Source organism: Panthera uncia (genome assembly GCF_023721935.1).
Source record: "Panthera uncia isolate 11264 chromosome B3 unlocalized genomic scaffold, Puncia_PCG_1.0 HiC_scaffold_1, whole genome shotgun sequence".
Classification (NCBI taxonomy): Eukaryota; Metazoa; Chordata; class Mammalia; order Carnivora; family Felidae; genus Panthera; species Panthera uncia.
This window is the reverse complement of record NW_026057582.1, coordinates 126,476,436-126,496,263: the sequence shown is the minus strand read 5'-3', so window position 1 is coordinate 126,496,263 and position 19,828 is coordinate 126,476,436. Positions and strand designations below refer to the sequence as shown.

At 48.7% G+C, this 19,828-nt stretch overlaps 1 protein-coding gene across 1 annotated transcript in view; it reads right to left on the bottom strand.

The window, feature by feature from the left end:
* LOC125910254 (protein FAM169B-like) overlaps positions 1-19,202 on the bottom strand; it is a 90,901-nt gene extending 71,699 nt beyond the window's left edge. The window contains exon 1 of the mRNA XM_049614036.1: positions 19,124-19,202. Within this exon, the coding sequence (XP_049469993.1) occupies positions 19,124-19,154 (31 nt within the window). The 5' untranslated portion in view covers positions 19,155-19,202. The remainder of the gene's footprint in view (positions 1-19,123) is intronic.
* Positions 19,203-19,828: the final 626 nt, after the last annotated feature.

Genomic DNA, 19,828 nt, shown 5'->3' with positions numbered 1-19,828 from the left:
TATGCCCAAACCCTGCCCCAGGCTTTACATGCTGACAGTGTCGTGGGCACACACAGAGTGACAGATAGATGAGCAAATACATTCTCCCGCTATTCAATGTTCTAAAAAAGGATGTGAGGGGCGCCTGGGTGGCTCAGTCAGTTAAGCATCTGACTCTTGATTTTGGCTCAGGTCGTGATCTCACGGTTCGTGGGATCGAGCCCCACATCGGACTCTGAGCTGACAGCACAGAGCCTGTTCTCTCTCCCTCTCTCCCTGCCTCTCCCCCATGTTCTCTCTCTCTCTCTCTCTCTCTCTCTCTCTCAAAATAAATACACATTAAAACAATATTTGAGTATAAAATGTGTACCCAAAAATTACAACTATAAATGCACTGATACAAATGTTTCAAATACAGACAGAAGAATTAACAGTCCTCTTGGTGACTATGAAAAAGTCCACGATGAACTCTGGGATCTCTCCCTCTTAAAAAGGGCTGTATCTCTGTATAGCCAACATATTCTGTTGCAAAAGACACACACTTGTGGACGGACACACACACACACACACACACACACACACACACACACACACACAGAGTCAAGGAGGTCCAGACTCCTCCCTTTGAGCCCAGAAGCCCCAGAAACCAACCAGACATTGCAGGCTGAACCTGCAGACCTCCCCTACCCCCTACTGGGCCTTCCAAGCCCAGAGGGATCCAAGCTGGAACCCTGGCTCCTACCTCAGGGTCCACTTCAAACCTGTCACCAAGACCTGCCTGTGTCCCCTGTCTCCATGCTCATTCTTAGTCCTGAACCTCAGCATCTCAGCCACCTGCCACCCGCCATCGACCAAAATAACCCAGCTAGGTTGCCTGGGGCCCAGGTCCAGCAGGATGCTGAGTGCTCTCTAGCCCTTATTTCAGTCAGTTGGCTTAACCCCCGTTTCCAGATGAGGAAACTGAGGCCAAGAGGAGAATGCGTGGCTAGTCAGTGGCACCAGCAGGTCATGAAGCTCTGGCTGATTCCAAAATTGGTGTAACACTCAGATTATGTCAGCGATCCCATCAAAAACGATCTCCTCCACCCAGCTCCGAAGGCCCTTCATAATTCCACGCCCCTTCACCCAACACGCTTCTACACCTGCACCCCCCACTCCTTCTATCGTGACCTCCCCAAGGCCCATCTCAAAAACCGACACTCCCTGAAGCCTTCACGGAGCCCCCAAAGGCAAGGGCTCTGGGGGCCTCTGAGTCCTGTGTCCGAATCCCAACTTGGCTTAGGATGGGACTGAATCTGTCTCTGCGGCCTCCCCTGTCCATCAGGGCCTCACATGCATGAACTCGCTGGGCCAGAGAGGCAGCCTCACCCCACTGGCTCCCAAGCCAGGAACACGGAGTGCTCCTCAGAGCACCTGGTGCGAACGCTTCTCTCCTCTCCCACCCTGCCGCCCCAGGCTTTTCCCACCCCGAGCACTTAGGAAATCTGGGCAGGTGTCTAGGTGGGCTCTCTGTTCAAACTGCTCTTCACTTCCTCTAGACAGTCGAGTGGCTTCCCACAGCTATGAAAAAAGACTGTGCACGTTCAAATGAATTAAGAAAAAAAACTGGAGAGAGGGGTGGCTTCAACCCTGAAGCACCCAACTCAAGCTGCGTGTTCACCCCATGAAAACAGCTTCAAGAACATGCTCTCCTAACTGCCCCCAGGAGCTCTGTCTCAGGAGCGAGTAAAGACCCCCCCCCCAACTTATACTCTCTGCTGCTGGGATCTTCTCAGGAGATGCCTGTCAGACCCAGGCATCTAGTGCGCTCCAGTGAGGTCGAGGGCTGCCAGGACGGAGTCACCAACCAGCTCCACCAGGAAGCTGAACTTGGCCCCTTGGGGGTCAGGGAGGACACTGTGGTCTTCAGGGCTTTGAGAGAAAGGACACCCCACCAGGGCCACAGGGCCCAGAAAGCCTGGGAGCTCCTGGGGGGCCCAGAGAGGTTCCTGCTTGGCTCCCCTACAGGCTGCCAAGGGTTACCTGGCATCAGTTCTGGTCGCCTGTGGTCAGGAGAAATGCAATGAATGTGTTTTGCTCCTTACACACCATGAAATCATTTCCCCTGCTGCTTCCGCTGCTGAGGCTGGGAGACCCCCTCAGAGAACCTGGGGGGAGGGGCAGTAACCTCAGGACACCCTTAGCCTTCCTGCCTCTACTGTCAGCTGGGCCCAGGGGCAGAGCCCTGAGGTGGGGGTGGGGTGGGGGTCTTCTCAGCAGGAAGGCCACCAGAAAAATCGGGCCTGCCTCTGGGGGTCAGGACCCGGGAGGGCACAGACTAACCTTCTGGGAAGCGGAGGGCACCTTTGAGCATCTCAGGCCCCACACAAAACACAGCACCCGTGCCGCACCCAGGCCCACTTCCCCTTTAAAGCCTCCAAGCCAGGCGTAGACCCCACACTCCCCAGAAGTGTCCTGGGACAGGCAAACCAGTCTGGGGGAGGCGGCTCAATTCTTCAGCCCTTTGGGTTTTAATTAGTTCTCCTCCGCCTGGGCGGTAAGTGGGAGGGCAGGAGCTCCCCCATAAGAAAAGCTACAGCAGCTTCACTCTTACAAACTGTGTGGGTTCGGTTTCTAGAAATCTGCGTGGGAATGAAAAAAGGAAACGCTTCAGGCAAGAGTGGGGGGGACATCCAGTACCCGCTGGGAAAGGGGACCCCTGCTCTCCCAGGGGAATAAAGACCCCTCCCCAACTTGGCAGGAAGAGAGACTCCCTCCCCAGCCCAGGATGAGCATACACACACACACACACACACACACACACACACACACAGGAGACCCCGAGAGAGGAAGGAAGCCTCCCACCCACTCACTCCCCAGACCGCAAGGGCACACTTGGGCAGTGCCCAGGGGCCTCCAGGAAGTAAACAAGTCTGGGACGTCTGACGCAGGCGCTCTGGAGGCTGAGCTGGGACCGCCGCACTGGCTTCGCCGGTGATGGAAGGCAGACTCCAGGCAGGGGCTTCCAGATGTGAAATGCTAACAGGCTTTAATGGCTTCAACTGAACAGGAAATGTTTTTCCAAAGCCAAAAGAATGTAATCTTTTCAGTACAACGTAAAATGCTTTTATGAAAAAGACACCCAGTTGAAATGATAATTCACTGCAGCCTGTAAAAAAAAAATGAGATCCCCAAACGAGCCCCCAATTTAAGAATTCACATTAAGCGTATGTTTGCTGTAGTCACCGGAAACAACAACAACAACGTGGTACCTCTTAAAGCATACTTCTAGGGAAAATACTTAAATCATTCAGGATCTTCGTACTGAAGTCCCAGTTCCCAGGGCTGCACGGATGGTACCCAACACTCCCCCGAGCCACTGCCTGTTACCCACTGCTGATCAGCCACGGCCACTCCAGGGCCACCCACTGCTGCTCAGTCTGGCAAAGCCTAATGCTCTAGAACCTTCTCAGCACTCTTTGGTCCTCCCAATATAAAGAGCAATGCTGGGGCACCCAGGTGGCTCAGTCGGTTCAGCATCCAAATTCAGCTCAGTCCATGAGATCCACACTGCATGAGTTCCAGCCCCGCATCGGGCTCACTGTTGTCAGCTCAGAGCCCGCTTCGGATCCTCTGTCCCCCATCCCCCCACCTCTCTCTCTCTCTGCCCTTCCTCCACTTGTGCTCTCTCTCTCTCAAAAAAAAAAAAGGCCAACTAATGAAGACCTCGAAAGATGTCCATGATCTGCACTTACCCATTTATTCAGTATCGCTTGCAAAATATTCTCTCCGAATACCACCTCAAACAAATATGAAGAAAGTTCTTTCATTTGGGGAAAGTGAGACTTTTCTCATATGGGACTATGATCATGAGAAACATGAATAAAGATATTTAAAATTTTCCTAGCCCTGCTCTTGAGAATGTTGACCCCAATGAAAGCCTCTATCTACCCATCAGTAACTACATGGCCTTATGTCATCAGAAAAGCTGACTGTAATCACTTGATTTTTTTTGTAGTAATGTACGTCGTCATTCTTGAAGTATAGCTAACGAATCTTGCTCATGATATGTGAAAAAATTTCTAAGAATACAAAATTAGAAGGCAGTATTCCACTTTTATTTTTCAACAATGGTTTGTATTCCTAACATACATTTTTTTTTAATTTTTGCTTTCCTTTATTTTTCATACAAGTGGTCTGCTGTTTCTTCAAAAATCAATTTTCTTCTCAAAGGAACTTATAAGAGGGGCTCCTGGGTGGCTCAGTCGGTTAAGCATCCAACTTCGGCTTAGGTCATGATCTCGTGGTTCATGAGTTCAAGCCCCGTGTCGGGCTCTGTGCTGACAGCTCAGAGCCTCGAGCCTGCTTCGGATTCTGTGTCTCCCCCGTCTCCCCCCACTCACGCTCTATCTCTCTCTCTCTCTCAAAAAATGAATAAACATTAAAAAAAAATTAAAGAAACTTGTAAGAAAGAATCCATATTACAGAAGAAACTGCCAGCGAGGATTAAGTGACTAATTCTGGACTTAGCAGGAAACACGGAGACTAGTTTGTAACCAGAGAGAGAAGGGCACCAGGAGAGACCAGAAGCACGGAGCAAGAGGTGTCCGTGCAGATCTGAACCCAGGCGTTCCGCACACCCACGGCAGGGAGGGCAGCACCTAATGGGAGAAGATTCCCAAATGCCACCTCCATTGCTCAGGATTCAGGACCAGGAACTCATCAGGCTCCCCAATTTCTAGCGAGGAATGTGTTTTGCTGCACGACACGCTCCCAGAGCTATGTGTCTTCAAGCTGTATGCTTTAAAACTCAGTATTCGCCATGCAAACTGCATCTTGAGCCTCCGAAGCATCCACCACAGGATGCCTTAAAACTGAGAACTACTCATCACCTAAGGGATGAGTATGTTTAACTAAAAAACAAAAGAGGGTTATTGCGTATACAGGTATCCCCTGCTCTTCCCAAGTTTACATTATGCCACTTTGCTTTCATGAAAGAGCTACATTAGTACCCGTTTTTGCTCACTGAAAAAATCCAAACAGGTCTTTCCCTTTTATGATGAAAGGGGAAAAGCAAAAACAGTGTTCGGCATCGGTTCTGCAGTGAGCCCTTACAGACAAGGCACAAGGCACACACAGTGAGCACAGACAGTGGTCGGGAGAAATTCCTTTCCCGGAAAGGATCTCAGCATCTCAGCATCAAGCTGCCAGAACTTCTAACGGTGTCTGTGAGCACCCGTGCTTTATCTCGATTTATTTTATGTATCCCTTAGCAAGTTGTGTCCTAAGGTATCAGAAAAGCCTGCGACAGGTTATTTTTGGGACTAGGCATGCTCAAACACCATATAAGTCCATGGTAACTGATTCTTCTCTTTATGCCATTTCAGCCTCATAGGAAGGCTCTCCTTGCAGAGAGTGGGGGAAACCTGTAGTGAGAAATACCCACAGTTGAACAAAACATTGCCTGGCATTTACTTACTATCCTAAAACCCAAGTCTGCACAGCCATCACGAGGACTCTCCTCCTGCCATTCCAGCATTTTCCCAAGCACATCCCGTGAACACTTAGCTCCATAAGATATGCTGTGAACGGGGCTTCCAAGGCAGGCACGTTTCAAAATGGGGGCCTGCTGTCCTCAGAGCTCAGTGCTGGGAGCTCCACGTGCCTATCAGCAAGCAGAACGTGGAGAAATCCTGAAGCAGTGGAATTTGCTTAATCCAGCATTTATTTCCCATACTTATTTAACCAGGGACCCCTGTGTCCAAAACACCAACTGACAGATGAAAAGCACAACTTAGAGAAGAGTGGGGTGTTGGAGGAGGGAGGGTATTTTAAATTTTTTTATTTTAGAGAGAAAGGGGAGCAAGCAGGGGAGAGGAGCAGAGAGAGGGAGGGAGAGAGAGAGAGAGAGAGGGAGAGGGAGAGGGAGAGGGAGAGGGAGAGGGAGAGGGAGAGGGAGAGAGAGAGAGAGAGAGAGAGAGAGACTCTCAAGCAGGCTCCACACTCCACAGGGAGCCCAACTCAGGGCTCAATCCCACGACCCTGGGATCATGACCTGAGCCGAAATCAAGAGTCGGACACTCAACCCAACTGACTGAGCCACCCAGGTGCCCTGGGAAGAGTGTTTTGAAGTAATATCAGGGCAGAAGGCAGCATTGCTCTCAGACAGAGAGCAAATATGCAAATGCTCAGAGCCCAAAGGCCCACCAGCCAAGGGAGCCACAGTGACACAAGAGCGATCATCCACAGAAAAGAGTAGAAAACAGAAGGTGAAGCAAACATCCACTCAGATATTTTTGTTGCTTTTGAAGAGCATCTGATTGCCAAAATATTCTTAGCAAAGAATTGAGAAAAAAAAAAAAACAGAAAGTTGGAAGACAGACTGTAGAATATGTTAGAATTTTTTGAGCAGATGAGCAAAACTGTCAACGCACGGAAGCACGCTGGGAAAGGTCTGCAGGTGGTGGCGGGAAAGTTTCCTTCCCTGGTAATTGACAGGGAGCCTGTCGCTCTGTTATCACATATTTAGTATTGGCCCACTTGCAACTTGTCACTGCCTTGGCTGAGAATAAATCACTCGTCCCGAGTCTAAGACGGTAAAATATGCCGATGACTTTATGTGCCCACCCACACAAAGGTTTATGGAACCCTAACTGCTTTTAATATGAAGGTCTCGTAATCTGACCACTGGTGCATCTTACTTGCAGGCAAGTGATACAGAGACAAAACTATTTCTTCCCCTGAATCATTCAAAAGGACATGAGGTGGGAATGAAACACGCTGTTGTTTTTGCATCCAAAGAGGTGTCACGTCGGAGGACAAACGTGAAGCCCTGCTTGGGGCAGGCGGGATGAAACGGCATCTCCAATGTATACTTCCTTCTGAATGGTAACCTATAATTGTCTGACCCTGACAATTGTGGGAAGCTCGGGCTTTCCTCACCCCTGAACCTGAGCCGCTCCGTGCCATGTGATCATCACCACGGTGCCATATTTGTCTAACCTTTACTGAGAAGGAAGAAGGCTCAGGAGAACAGAGAAAGCTTGACTCTTTGTATCCTGAATGTAATTGACCAAGAACTTGTGAAAATACCGAGCCCCGGTGTCAGTAACACCACCACAACACGCGATGGCCCCGAAGCTGATGGGAAAATGCTGTGGGGAGCAACTGTCCAGAGCGGAACCAGAGCCCTATAACACACAGGACGCAACGAGAGGAAGAAAAATAACTCCTCATCAACGTAATGCTTTTACCCATTACTCACAGAATAACATTTCTCAGAACTCACCCCAAAACTGTGGCTCTTAATGGACTTCATAAACTTTCATCCAGAAAACCGTATCTCTATGCATGCTCATCTATTACACTGCAAACAATAATACCTCTGAAGAGGAGGGAAAGATTGGCTTCTGATGCCTGTACAAAGCATCAGAGGGAGTTGAAAATAGACCAGTCCTCAGTGTCCACATCCCAGTTCTAGATTAAGTTGTGCACACTGCAAAGTACTTAGACTCATCACCCAGACTACCACCCATGGAGAATGAATGGAAAAGAATAGGTTTAGGGGTGCCTGGGTGGCTCTGTGGGTTAAGCGTCCGATTTTGACTCAGGTCATGATCTCACAGTTCGTGACTTCGAGCCCCCCCCCCCCCTCCGTTGGGCTCTGTACTATCAGCTGGAGCCTGGAACCGGCTTCAGATTTCAGGTCTCCCTCTCTCTCTGCCCCCCCCCCCACTTGTGCTCCGCCTCTCTCTCTCTCTCTCTCCCTCCCTCTCTCTCTCTCTCTCTCAAAAATAAACATTAAAAAAAAAGAATGGATTTACCTGAATCCTAAAAAATTATTTACTTAGAAGACAATTGTTCCCCAATAACTGGAAACGTGTCAAGGTAGCTACATTTTTATAAGGGCACTGGATCTTTTGTATAAAACTGAAACATAGGTGAAGATGTACACACCAAATACAAATAGTTGCATCAAAGTTAGTAGCCACTAAATTGCACCTAGCTGGCTCAGCGGGAAGTGCACAGGACTCTTAATCTCAGGGTCCTGAGTTTCCGCCTCACCTTGGGCATAGAGATTACTTTAAAAAAACAAACAAAATAAATTTTTAGAAAAGTACTAGCTGGGAGAAAACAGAATACTAATGAGAAGTTCTCACATAAAATGTACCCTTTGGGGTGCCTAGGTGGCTCAGTTGGTTAAGCATCTAAATCTTGATTTCTGCTAAGGTCATGATCTCAAGGTTTGTGAGACTGAGCCCGGAGTCAGGCTCCGTGCTGACGGCGTGGAGGCTGCTTGAGATATCTCCTTCTCCTTTTCCCTCTCTCTCTCTCTTTCTCTCTCCCTCTGCCCCTCCCCTGCTCACTTATGCATGCTCTCTCTCTCTCTCGAAATAACTAAATATTTTTTAAAAATAAATAAAATGTACATCTTCCATTCACATAGGTTTTTTTTTCCAGTTTTACAAAAAGCTTTCACACAAGTACTTGCTTGTTTGAAATGTACATCAACCCTTTGAAGTCAAGAAAGCACACAGAGCCTCACCCCATTTCTCAGATGTGGAAACGGAAGTTCAAAAACAGAAAGTCAGTAGTAGGGCTGGACTCAAACTCAGATCTTAAGATTTCCAGGGGAGGCTTTGCCAGCGCCCCCTCCTGCTTACTAATGTATATCATGTCAAGAGCCATGTGCTATAAGCCAGCACCAAATGGGAGCTAGTACTCAGCACAGCACTGCTTAAAATAATCCTTTTTAAGGCTGAATGATATTATGTTATATAATGTGTGTGTGTGTGTGTGTGTGTGTGTGTGTGTGTAAAACTGCCATTTTGTTTATCCATTCACCTGTTATTGAATACTTGGACCACTTTCATCTTTTGGCTATTGTAAATAATGGTACAATGAACACGGATTTAGAAATATTTCTTTCAGCCCCTGTTTTCCCTTCTTTTGGGTGTATACACCCAGAACTTTCTATGTTTAATTTTTTTTAACTTTTTAAAAAAAGTTTGTTCATTTGGGGCTCCTGGGTGGCTCAGTCGGTTAAGCATCTGACTTTGGCTCTGGTCATGATCTCGTGGTCTGTGAGTTCAAGCCCCGGATCAGGCTCTGTGCTGACAGCTCAGAGCCTGGAGCCTGCTTTGCATTCTGTGTCTCCCTCTCCCTCTCTCTCCCTCTCTCTCCCTCTCTCTCTCTCTCTGAGATCCCTCCCCCACTCGCTCACACTCTCTCTCTCTCAAAAATAAATAAACATTAAAAGATTTTTTTAATAAAGTTTATTTCTGAGAGAGAGAGAGAGAGCGTGAGTGCACATGCACGTGTCGGGGAGGGGCAGAGAGAGAGAGGGAGAGACAATCCCAAGCAGGTTGCCAACTGTCAGCACAGAGCCTGACGCAGGGCTCAATCTGACAAATCGTGAGATCATGACCTGAGCCAAAGTCAAGAGCCGGACGCTCAACAGACTGAGCCACACAGGTGCCCCATCTATGTTTAATTTTTTTAAGGAACCACCATACTGCTGTCCACAGTGGCTGCACAATTTTACATCTCCATCAACAGCGCACAGGGGTTCCAATTTCCCCCACATTCTTGTTATTTTCAACACTTGTTATTTTCTGGTTTTGCGGGGGAGGGGTTGATAACAGCCATTCTAAAGGGTGTGTGCAGTGATATCATTATGCTTTTAATTTGCATTCCCCAAACGATTAGTGATGTTGAGCATCTTTTCATGTGCTTGCTGGCCATCTGTATATCTTCTCTGGAGAAAGGTCTATTCAAGTATTTTGCCCAAACAGTCATAATTTGTAACCTGTATTTTGGGGGCGCTTCGGTGGCTCAGTCAGTTAAGCGGCCAACCTCAGCTCAGGTCATGATCTCGCCACTCACGAGTCCAAGCCCTGCGTCAGGCTCTGTGCTGTCAGCCTGGAGCCTGCTTCGGATTCTGTCTCTCTCTGCCCCTCCCTTCTCATGCTCTGTCTCTCTCTCTGTCTCTCTCAAAAATAAAGATTAAAAAAAAAGTTTTTTTTAATTAAAGAAAGAGCGTTCTGTACTTTGAAAACCTTGTAAGAAGTAAAAAGACATGCATTCACAAAGGGTTAAATGGGAAGGCTGGAGTGGCCTAAGTGGACTACTACCTACAGAGGATTCATTCACACTACCCTCATCACTGGGCAATGATGCCCACCTCTGCCCACCGTCCAGCTGTGCAAGGCTCCAAACAAAGACAGCAGTGGCTGGGAGACGGCTGAAGTCAAGAGGACAGACTGAGTGTGCACTGTCATTTGGTAAGCTACTTTAAAGCTTGGAGGGGAAAAAAAAAGAAAACTTCTCCCAGCTTTTTTTAAATGATAATACAGTAAAAAAAAATTTAAAAATGAATAATAAACAAATAAAATAATAATACAGTAACACCCTGAGGCCTCTGTGATACCTGTCCCCAGGGTACCTGCCCAAGGGTGACATCAGCTTAGACCAAGGTCTCCCTGATACCCCAGGGTCCTAGCAACAGATCTAATCAGACCCAGGTCACATCCAATATCAAGCCCACAGCAAAGGTTTGCAAAATTTTCTGCCATAAAGCTATGTTAAAATGTGTAACATAAGACATCAAGGCCACCATGCAGGGGTGCCGGGCAATACCCTGGAGAAAAACAAAAACAGTCTCTGTCTGCACTTCTAGAACTTACAGCCTGGTCAGGGAGACACATAATCTTAAAAAAAAATGTTGAATACTCCCATGGTATGGCAGGAGAAGGGAAGGGGAGACAGGAGACAAGAGGACTAGGGAAGTTCGATCTAAGAAAGTAATCTTTAGGCAGAGGACTGAAGAATAAAATGTCAGCCCCATGCAGAGCAGGGCAAGGGCCCAGAACACTGAAGGAACAGCCCATGTAGGAGGAAGAAAGGAGCAAAAGGATTCCAAGAGCTAAAGGCCGGCCAGTGAGCCTGCATTAGTTTCAGGACCCTGGCCTTGCTCCCAACTTCAGGTTTCAAGGAAAATGCAAAAGGAGGCCTCTGAAAGGTCCCCAACAGGCCATGATAGCTGGAGCGTGTCTTTACTCCTTCTTCCAGAACTCGGCAATCGGCACCAAACCAGAGGCAATGCAGGTTGAAGTGGCCAATGACAGTAGCTTGGACCAAAGACAGCAGTGGAGATAACGAGAAAGAGTTGGCAGGCTTCGGCCAGATGGGCGGCGAACATAGCAGAATTGGATGGTGGTTGGATGCACGGGGTGAGGGGCCGAGGTGGCCTACTTTACCCCCTCCCCTCTATATAAGTCAATGAAATTCTACTGGGACCTTTCAGCCTGTGACAGATTTATAAACTAGCACTGGAAGCAATCTAAGTCTGCTAAGATCCTAGCTCTTTCCAAAGGGGGAAATTGATGAACCTGCCAACAGAAAGAATAAGATGTATGTTATTTTAAAACACTAAGTATTTTCCTTAAGGTATTACGAATGGAGCCCATCGGAGAAGACAGATGAAGCTATGCACAAAAGGATACCACCATGCCAGATCTCCCCAGTATGGAGCCACACGGGCTGTGAAGTTTGGGCATGAGGGAAGGGCACCAGCTTTGGGGTCATTCACACCTGATTTCAAAAATCTCTAAACACATGCTGAAAGAAATGGCCACAAAGGGTCAGCACAAACTGAATCAGACCCACAAGGACTGTAGATATTGAAACGGTCCGGTAGAGAAGATAAGGATCTTAAATATGTCTAAAGAAATTTAAATACAAAATTTAAAAAGCCAACATTTTTTGTTTGGCCAATAAGATCCTAGGGGGAAAGGAAGCAGAACCTCTAGAAATGAATGTCTTAAAGAGCTGATGAACTAGAAAATATATCTGCAGAAATTACCCAGAATGCAGCACAGAAAGACACAGGGGGAAAATACGGTAGGCAGGTTAAGAAAGAGGAAAGGAGAACTTCAAGGTCCAGTAACAATCTTAACTGAAGTTCTAGAAGGAGAGAATAGGATGGAGAAGAGTTGAGATTTAAAGAAATCATGACTGAAATTTTTCCAGAATTGATTAAAGATACCTACCCTCACATATTAGAATCCCAACCAATCCCCAAGGTAGGAAAAAAAGAAAAAGAAAAATCCCCACCCAGACACACTGTGACCAAACTGCAAAACAACAAACACAAAATGAAGCAGCCAGAAGACACAAGATATCTTCCAAGGGAATGCTGAGTAGACTGACAGCGGCCTTCTCCACAGCAACTATGGCATCCAGAAGACAATGGAAGAACATTTTTAAAGGGCAGAAGGAAAAGAACTTTGATCCTCCACCCGGCAAAAGTAACTTCCAAGAACATGGGCAAATAAAGAACTGTTTAGAAAAACCAAACCTGAGGGAGTCTGCTACCAGAAAATCCTCACTGAAGTTATTTCTAAAGGATACCTATCAGGAGATAAGGGAAGAACCTCAAGGTAAGTTAGTTAAGAAGGAATGGCAGCAAAGAAAATAATAACCACGTGGCTAAAACTCAAGCCAGTGCTGACCAGACGAAACAAAAACATCTAACTGGAGGAAATGAAAACTCAGAACATCAGAAGTTAGAAATCAGGAAATTAAAAACTAGAACAAAGGTGCTGCATAACAACAACACATAAACTGGGAAGGGGATAATTGAAATGGGAGCACTATAAGGTCTTGACGTGATTCCAAGAAAGTTTAAAATTGATTAGTTTCAGAATGAGAGTTAACGTGCATTTTAAATTTTCTAAGTGAGGGGTGCCTGGGTGGCTCAGTCGGTTAAGCGTCCCACTCTTGACTTGGGCTCAGGTCATGATCTCACGGTTCTTGAGTTTGAGCCCCACATCGGGCTCTGTGCTGACAGCACGGAGCCTGCTTGAGATTCTGTCTCCCTCTCTCTCTGCTCCTCCCTCACTTGCTCTCTATCTCTCTCTCAAAATAAATTTTAACTTTAAAAAATAAATAAATAGAATTTCTAAGTTAGCCCCCAAAAGAATAGAAATATAGGTATCACATTTCAAAATAGGAGAGAAAAAACAGAATTAGGACAAGGGTTGGGGAAGGGTATCTCAATATAAAAAAAAAATGAAAACATGATGATTTGTTGATACTCATATTTAATTGTTACAGTTAAAAACCAATATTTATTGGAGTGCCTGGGTAGCTCAGTCGATTAAGCATCCAACTTCGGCTCAGGTCATGATCTTGCAGTTCATGGGTTCGATTCCCACATCGGGGCTGACAGCTCGGAGCCTGGAGCCTGCTTTAGATTCTGTGTCTCCCTCTCTCTCTGCCCCTCCCTGCTCATGCTCTCTCTCTCTCTCTCTCTCTCTCTCTCAAAAATGAATAAACATTAAAATTTAAAAAAAAAAAACAATATTCATCAATAACTAGATTATGCTTTAGTAGGGCAGATTTTGTTCATTAGTGTCTTTACCCAAATATTTCTTAATATTTTAATAATATTTTTATTCAGTGTTCATGTAGTATGAAAAAAACACAAAGCAATACCTTTCTGTCTACATAGCTTATTTTTTTCCCCCAAGATGTTCTAAGAGCCCAAAGGTAAGCAATACATATGCATTACAGAAATCACTTGTTGGTAGGTATAAAGGCCAAAACCAACAAGCAACTATAATTCGCTTTGGGCATTATACCCCTCTACCCACATACATACACTCGGCAAAAATAGTCCACGAAGTAGCAGAAGAATATTGGGCAAGGACAGTGTTTCCAGAGGAAGGTCTACACAATGGGGAAGTCTACACAACATCTTCTCCAGCTCCTACCATTGAATGAAATATTCAGGGCTCTGATTAGGGTTTATTTCAGCAAAATGCAATGAAGAAATGAACACAGCTTTTTCCCTATCTTAATGCAATTCAAGAGCAGTGGTTAGAAACTCGGTTTCCAAGAAACACACATTTATCCCCACTTCTGCAAGTCCAGGAAAACGAGCAGTCTCGAAAGTCTGGTTGGGCCTTGGGAGCCCCCAGCACATACGTGGGCAGGAGCTCCCTTACAGCCCTCCATTGGGGTCCCCAGACCTCTACCTCGCCTGAGTCCCAGTGGCCCTGTGGCTGCCCTCCTTTGGAAGAGCAAAGAAGCACAGTGGAAGGTTTCTACACCTGGACAGACAACAGGTATTGGTTTAAGCGGGAAATGAGGCCACTGCCTGGGCATCGACAAGGCAAAGAGCTCGATGTGAGAGGGCTCCCCGGGGGCCAGCGTGGGGTGAGGATGATCTGCCAGGATGTCAACAGACAGTGGCCTTTGGATTCAGACACCCTGTGTATCCTACCCCCAACCCCAGCTTGCTGATCAAGGGCCTTGGAAAAGAAAACCCACAACAGAGGACGGACGCACTAAAAAGCATGGAATCTCTCAAGCACAGCTGTTACATCCTAATGAGTGTTTTTCAAAGGTCCCAACCTTCAGTTGCTACTGACAGTCAGTCTTAACTGCCACGGCCCCCACAACCCGGCAACCCTGACTTGGAAAGTCACATGACACCAGGGGCATCTGACCCCAAAATGTGCTTGAATTTTGCCCCGCATTTTCTGTCTGTACCACTCGGACACAGCAGGAAACAGAGCCGTTTTCTACAATCCTCTGTTTGGGATTTCCCAAGGCTAAGCTACAAATAAGAATGTCATCAGAGGAGGTGGGAGCCAACTGCTGTCAGGAACTGAGCTAAGGCCAGTCAGCTGGTCAGCAGACTAGGGTTTCAAAGGTCAGAAAGACAATACCTCAATGCCCACTGCCCTCCCACCATCCAGCCGGAGTCCTGGCTGCTCGATCATTCACACCATTCTGCCAACACATGGCAGGAGGAGGTCACAACACGAGTCATTTCTGGCCTGGCTTCCTGCATTGGAGATCCCCATTTAACACAGATATTTCACAGCCCTCATTTAGAAATGGAGTAAGGACCATCTATAGCACAGACAGCATTATACGGCAAGGAATCACAACCAACGGTGGGGCTTGGGGGGGGGGGGGGGGTAACACAAAATGCCCAAGCCATTAGGAGGACCTGCTCAGGACCCAGGCTTCCCAGAACAAGCAGGACCCGGGAAAGATATCCCAAGGAATGGACTGACCAGAGCCCTGTCCAGGGACACCCTGCACCGGCAAGGGCAGGTCGGCCTGGGTCATCCCATATCCTGATAACGCCTAATATGCAGTAATCCTACGACCAACACAACCAACAAAAGCTTTCACCAGCTCCTAAAAGGAAATGATTTCTCCATTCAAAGGTCATGGAGCTCCTGCTGTGGGCCAGGACAGAGCGGGGCGCTACAGAAGAAAGATTAATTAAGGTCCTGCCCTCAGAGAGATCACAGTCTGGCTGGGTAGGAAGTAACTGACCAACTTCAGGGCCAAGTGGATTTTCAGAGACCATCCCATCTTCTCCCTTCCTTCCTGATGAAGGGATGGAGACCTGAAAGCACTTAGCAACAGTGACATGAGTCCAAGTGGCCAGCCCAGCCCCCTACCCACGGCCCCCAATGAGGCCCCGCTGTCAGAGACTCAAATCATGTGCCCAGACTCACCAGGTCCACATGCCTCTATGGGGACCCTTCTGGACCTTGAACTAGATAAGATCCACATTTGATAAATATTTGATTTTTTTTTTTTTTTTAAGTTTTATGTTCGCATGAGGTCGTCCCTAAGGAAGGAGGCCCTTTAAGGACTGGCTCGTGGATTACTTCCTTCTCAGGAAGGAAGTGGGAGGGGCTCCACATCAAACATCACCCTTATGACAAGTTCCTTTCTCTGGGGAGTCAGACCACCCCCATGTGAATCCCAACCTGCCACTTACTAGCAGGTAACTTTAGGCAAGTTACTTCGCCCTTGCCCTGACACCCTTCTGGGCAGACACGGGTCCTGTCTGCCTCAGCCTCTCTCAGCACCAGGCCCTGCCCTGGGCTTTTCTTTCCGGTCTCTCCTCCTTTGGGTCCATGCCTCATAACCTCAGCACTTCCCCCTCTCTGAGGCTTCAGGCTGTGCCTTCAGCTCCTCTCCTCTTCCCATTTCCCAGGGGACACCCTCGCCAGACCTCCAGGGGTCCCCAAGAGAGCTCAGGGCAGGCACTGGCCTTTCTAGATTCTCCCACACTCCAGAGTCAGTGTTTCTGACTAACTCTTCAGTATCACCCATGGGTGGCATGTTCTGGAACATTCGGAAATCCCTGTGTCTAGATTGTTTCAGGTTTTCCCCCTCTGAAAGTCAGTTCCTTTATTGAACTCATCACTGTCCCTGTTCCCCCAACCCAAGCTTCAGAGTCAACCCAGCCTTTAGAGTCTTCCTTGTGTGCTAGCTTTCCCATCTGTAAAGCTCTGCTTTGTTACCAGTGCAAATTGTCCAACACCTAACTTTTCTTACCTGGAACACTAAACTGACTTTTTTTTAATAGCTTATTTTTTTAATTTATTTGTTTTTCAGAGAGAGAGAGAGAAAGAGAGAGAGAGTGAGCAGGGGAGGGGAAGAGAGAGAGGGAGACAGAATCCCAAGCAGGCTCCATGTTGTCAGTGCAGAGCCCGACGCAGGACTTGAACCCACCAACTGTGAGATCATGACCTGAGCTGAAACCAAGGGTCAGATGCTTAACCAACTGAGCCACCTAGGCACCCCTAAACTGACTTTCTAAGTGGAGATCATAAGATAGGAAATTCTCACAAACCTTTCAATTTGGGGTGTAAACAGAAGGGATGAAGGGCAAAACAATGGCCTTCTCAGAGGGGACCCTACGTTTTACCATGGACGCAGCAGTCGGCAGTGATGAGCTCAGGGTCGCCTGGAACCCTTACGAGGTAGGTCACATCCTTATTTTATGGATGAGGGAGATTCGAGGTGAAGGATGAGAGGAGTACAGAACTGGACCGTGTCGGACTTGCCTTTTCTTTTCCAGGATGCTCCAAGCTAAAATGACAGCAGCAGATGGTCTGCTAGGACCTAAGAACTTTTTCAGCATCAGAGAAATTAAAAACCCTCAGAGAGAGACAGAGAGAGAAGGAGAGAGAGAGAGAGAGGGAGAGTATGTGAGTGTGAGTGTGTGTGTGTGTGTGTGTGGCCCTGGGGCATGTCTTGAATTACTTCGGGGTAGCTCCAGAGCCCCACTGTATCATATCCCCCAACCAGACACCCCAATACTGAGGAGGCTCATCTAGATCCAGAACACAACGCCCATGGGAGCGTCGCAGACCCTTTCCCTACACTTTAGGGCTAGAACAAGCGAGGACCAGGTCACAACCTTATCTGAAAGCATAATTCTTAGTTTAATGCTTCCTTGCTAAAGAAAAAAGGATTCCTACGTAGGCACGATTCGTTCAAGCCCTTTTTGGAAATGGGCTATCAAAGCTTGGGCAACGGTTCAGCTATGTAAGACTCCAATCCATTAGGCTCTAGCACATGTGGAAATGATTAATGTGTAACTGCCGTGTGTCCTCTGGTCCATCAGCAACCACGAAAGCCACAGCAAACGCTGAAAGAAATGCAGGAAAATCCTTAAAGTGTCCAGGCCAACTACACTTTTCCAGAAGTGAAATTACCCTTACTTTTCCCATTAAACGTAGAAAGCCTGGGTAGAATTGCACAGCGCTAAGACAGTGGTTGGGAAGAACTCTCTGATTCACGGTACACTCCGAGGAGGAGGGGAAGGGAGAAGCGAGGGATTGCACAACTCTGTGCCCATTCCTTAAGTGTTGAAAATATAGGAGGTATTCCTGTACAGTAATTCCCTAGGGAGCAAAACCGTCTCCCTCTTGCAGATGTGGAAGACAAGACCAGAAGAGCAAGTCACTTTTGTTTCTTGACCCAGTTCTCAAACTGGCCCAGCGCTCACTATCCACAACCATGGCGACCAACGTTCCAGAAAGGACCGCAGGGGGGAAAAAAAAATCAAAACCCCAACAAAATCACCCCCCACCCCCACCTCTAAAAACAGCGACCAAACCATTTCTCAATCTCCAGACCAATGAAAACGTTCACCAGGAATGTAAAACTCATACAACTGGCTAGTGGCCACCTTCTCTCCTTAACTCGCTCTAAAAATCGGGGAAAACAACTCAAAGTCACAGTTTTTAAGTGCAGGTCGTAAAAAACGAGTCATTTGCCGCTGTTGACTTCCAATAAAAGGCAAAGGAGCCTCTGTAATATTGGTGTTTTTTTTTTCCTTACAGAAATGGGGGGGAAAGAAAGCGGCCAGTCTGGGGTTTGACTGCACGCGGGGGCAGGGCTGGCCACCTGTGGCCTCACGCCTCGTGGCCGGACTGGACGGAGGGGACGAGAGGTACCCGGCCACTGGGCCCTTCCAGCCGCCGGTCCCCGCCAGAGGAAGCGGATACAGGAGGGAAGAGGCATTTTCTCAGCATTCAACGCCCCTACGCCACCTCCCACCCAAACACTCCTTTGTGGGACTGGCGGAAAGCCCTTTGGGGATTTGTCCCACGTGCTTTCAGACTCAGAATGGCAACGCTGGCCTGGTTCTCCGGAGAGGGAGCCGGGCAGGGCCCCTCCTGGGCCTCTCAGGAGGAGGCAGACTTAGTTTCGGAAGGCGGGGGGGTGGAGGCGCCCCCAAATTCAGACTCCCCAGCTGGCCTGCTGGATTGGGGGCCGCACGCCCGCCGCCGCGCCAAGGTGCCGGGGATAAAACAGGCCGTCCTGGAAGCTGGGAAGGGCGCGGCGGGGGAGCGGAGGCGCCCGCTGTAACCCGAGCTGCTCTTCTGATTTCTCTCCGGCCTTGCGGTTCCCATTTCACAGACAAGGCCACCACGGCTGGGAAGTCAGTGAGCTCGCCAAGCCCGGGTCAGCGGTGCGGACGCCCGGTGACCCCGGAGACGGGCGGGGGAGCGTGACCGTGACCGTGACCCCTCCAGGGCTACCCCTCCCAGGAGTGAGAGCTTCAGCCCGTCGGTCCCGCACCCGACGTCCCGGGCCGTGGGCCCATCTAGTTCCCTGGAGGCGACAGGTGCGCGGCTAGTGGCGCCCTGGCGCCGACTCCGGGGAAAGTTTCCTGGCCGCTGCGCGCTGTTTACGGTCTCGTTTTGCAGCGCTGGGGCCCCGAGCTCTCAGGCCAGCCCAGCCATTGAAACCCGACACGCGGGGAGGGGCCATCGCGCCGGCCAGCGAGGGAGGCGAGCTGGCTCCGGGCCCCGCCGGCCGCGGCTCCGCTTACCTGCGACTCCGCGAGCTGCCTCTGCCTCCATGCTGGGCTCCTACGGCGCTGCGTCCGGTCCCCTCCGCGCTCCCTCCTCTCCCGGCCCGGGGCCGCCCCCAGCCCCCGCCCCCACTCCGAGGCTGACCCGCCCCTCCCCCCGGACTGCGCCGGATCGCGGCTCGCTCCCCAGAGCTGGCCCTGCCCCGCCTCCAGCCGCGTGCCCTGGGGGCCCTCGCTGCGTCGCCCAGCGACCCCGACTCCCCAGTTTGCAAAGCTACACCCTGAGGAGCTTTTATTATTTCCTTTCATTCTTTAGAAGAGAAAACTATTTGCACCCCATCCCATGGCCAGTGTCTCTGGGCCTAAACCCAGTACCCCGTCTCTGAGCCCCTTCCCACTTCCTTCTTCTGTTTCTAAGGACAAGAATCATTTGCATTATTCCTTTTCGAAAATTTACAGTTTAAAACTAACTCAAAGACCATGAATGTCACTAAGACAGGGCATCTAATAACCTTTTCCGCCCATTTCAGATTTCTTCTGATGCCTGTCATGTGCCCAGTTTTGCCGATAACGAATATTTTCATTTATTAGATGTTCAGGCTTGTCCTCACTTGAAATAGCGTGATTCAATGACAGCCAAGTGTTTCTCCAGCAGTTCTTGCCGTGTTTCCAGGTGTTGTTTTTTTTTTTTTTTTTACAGGGGAGGTATGGAGCTGGGGTGGT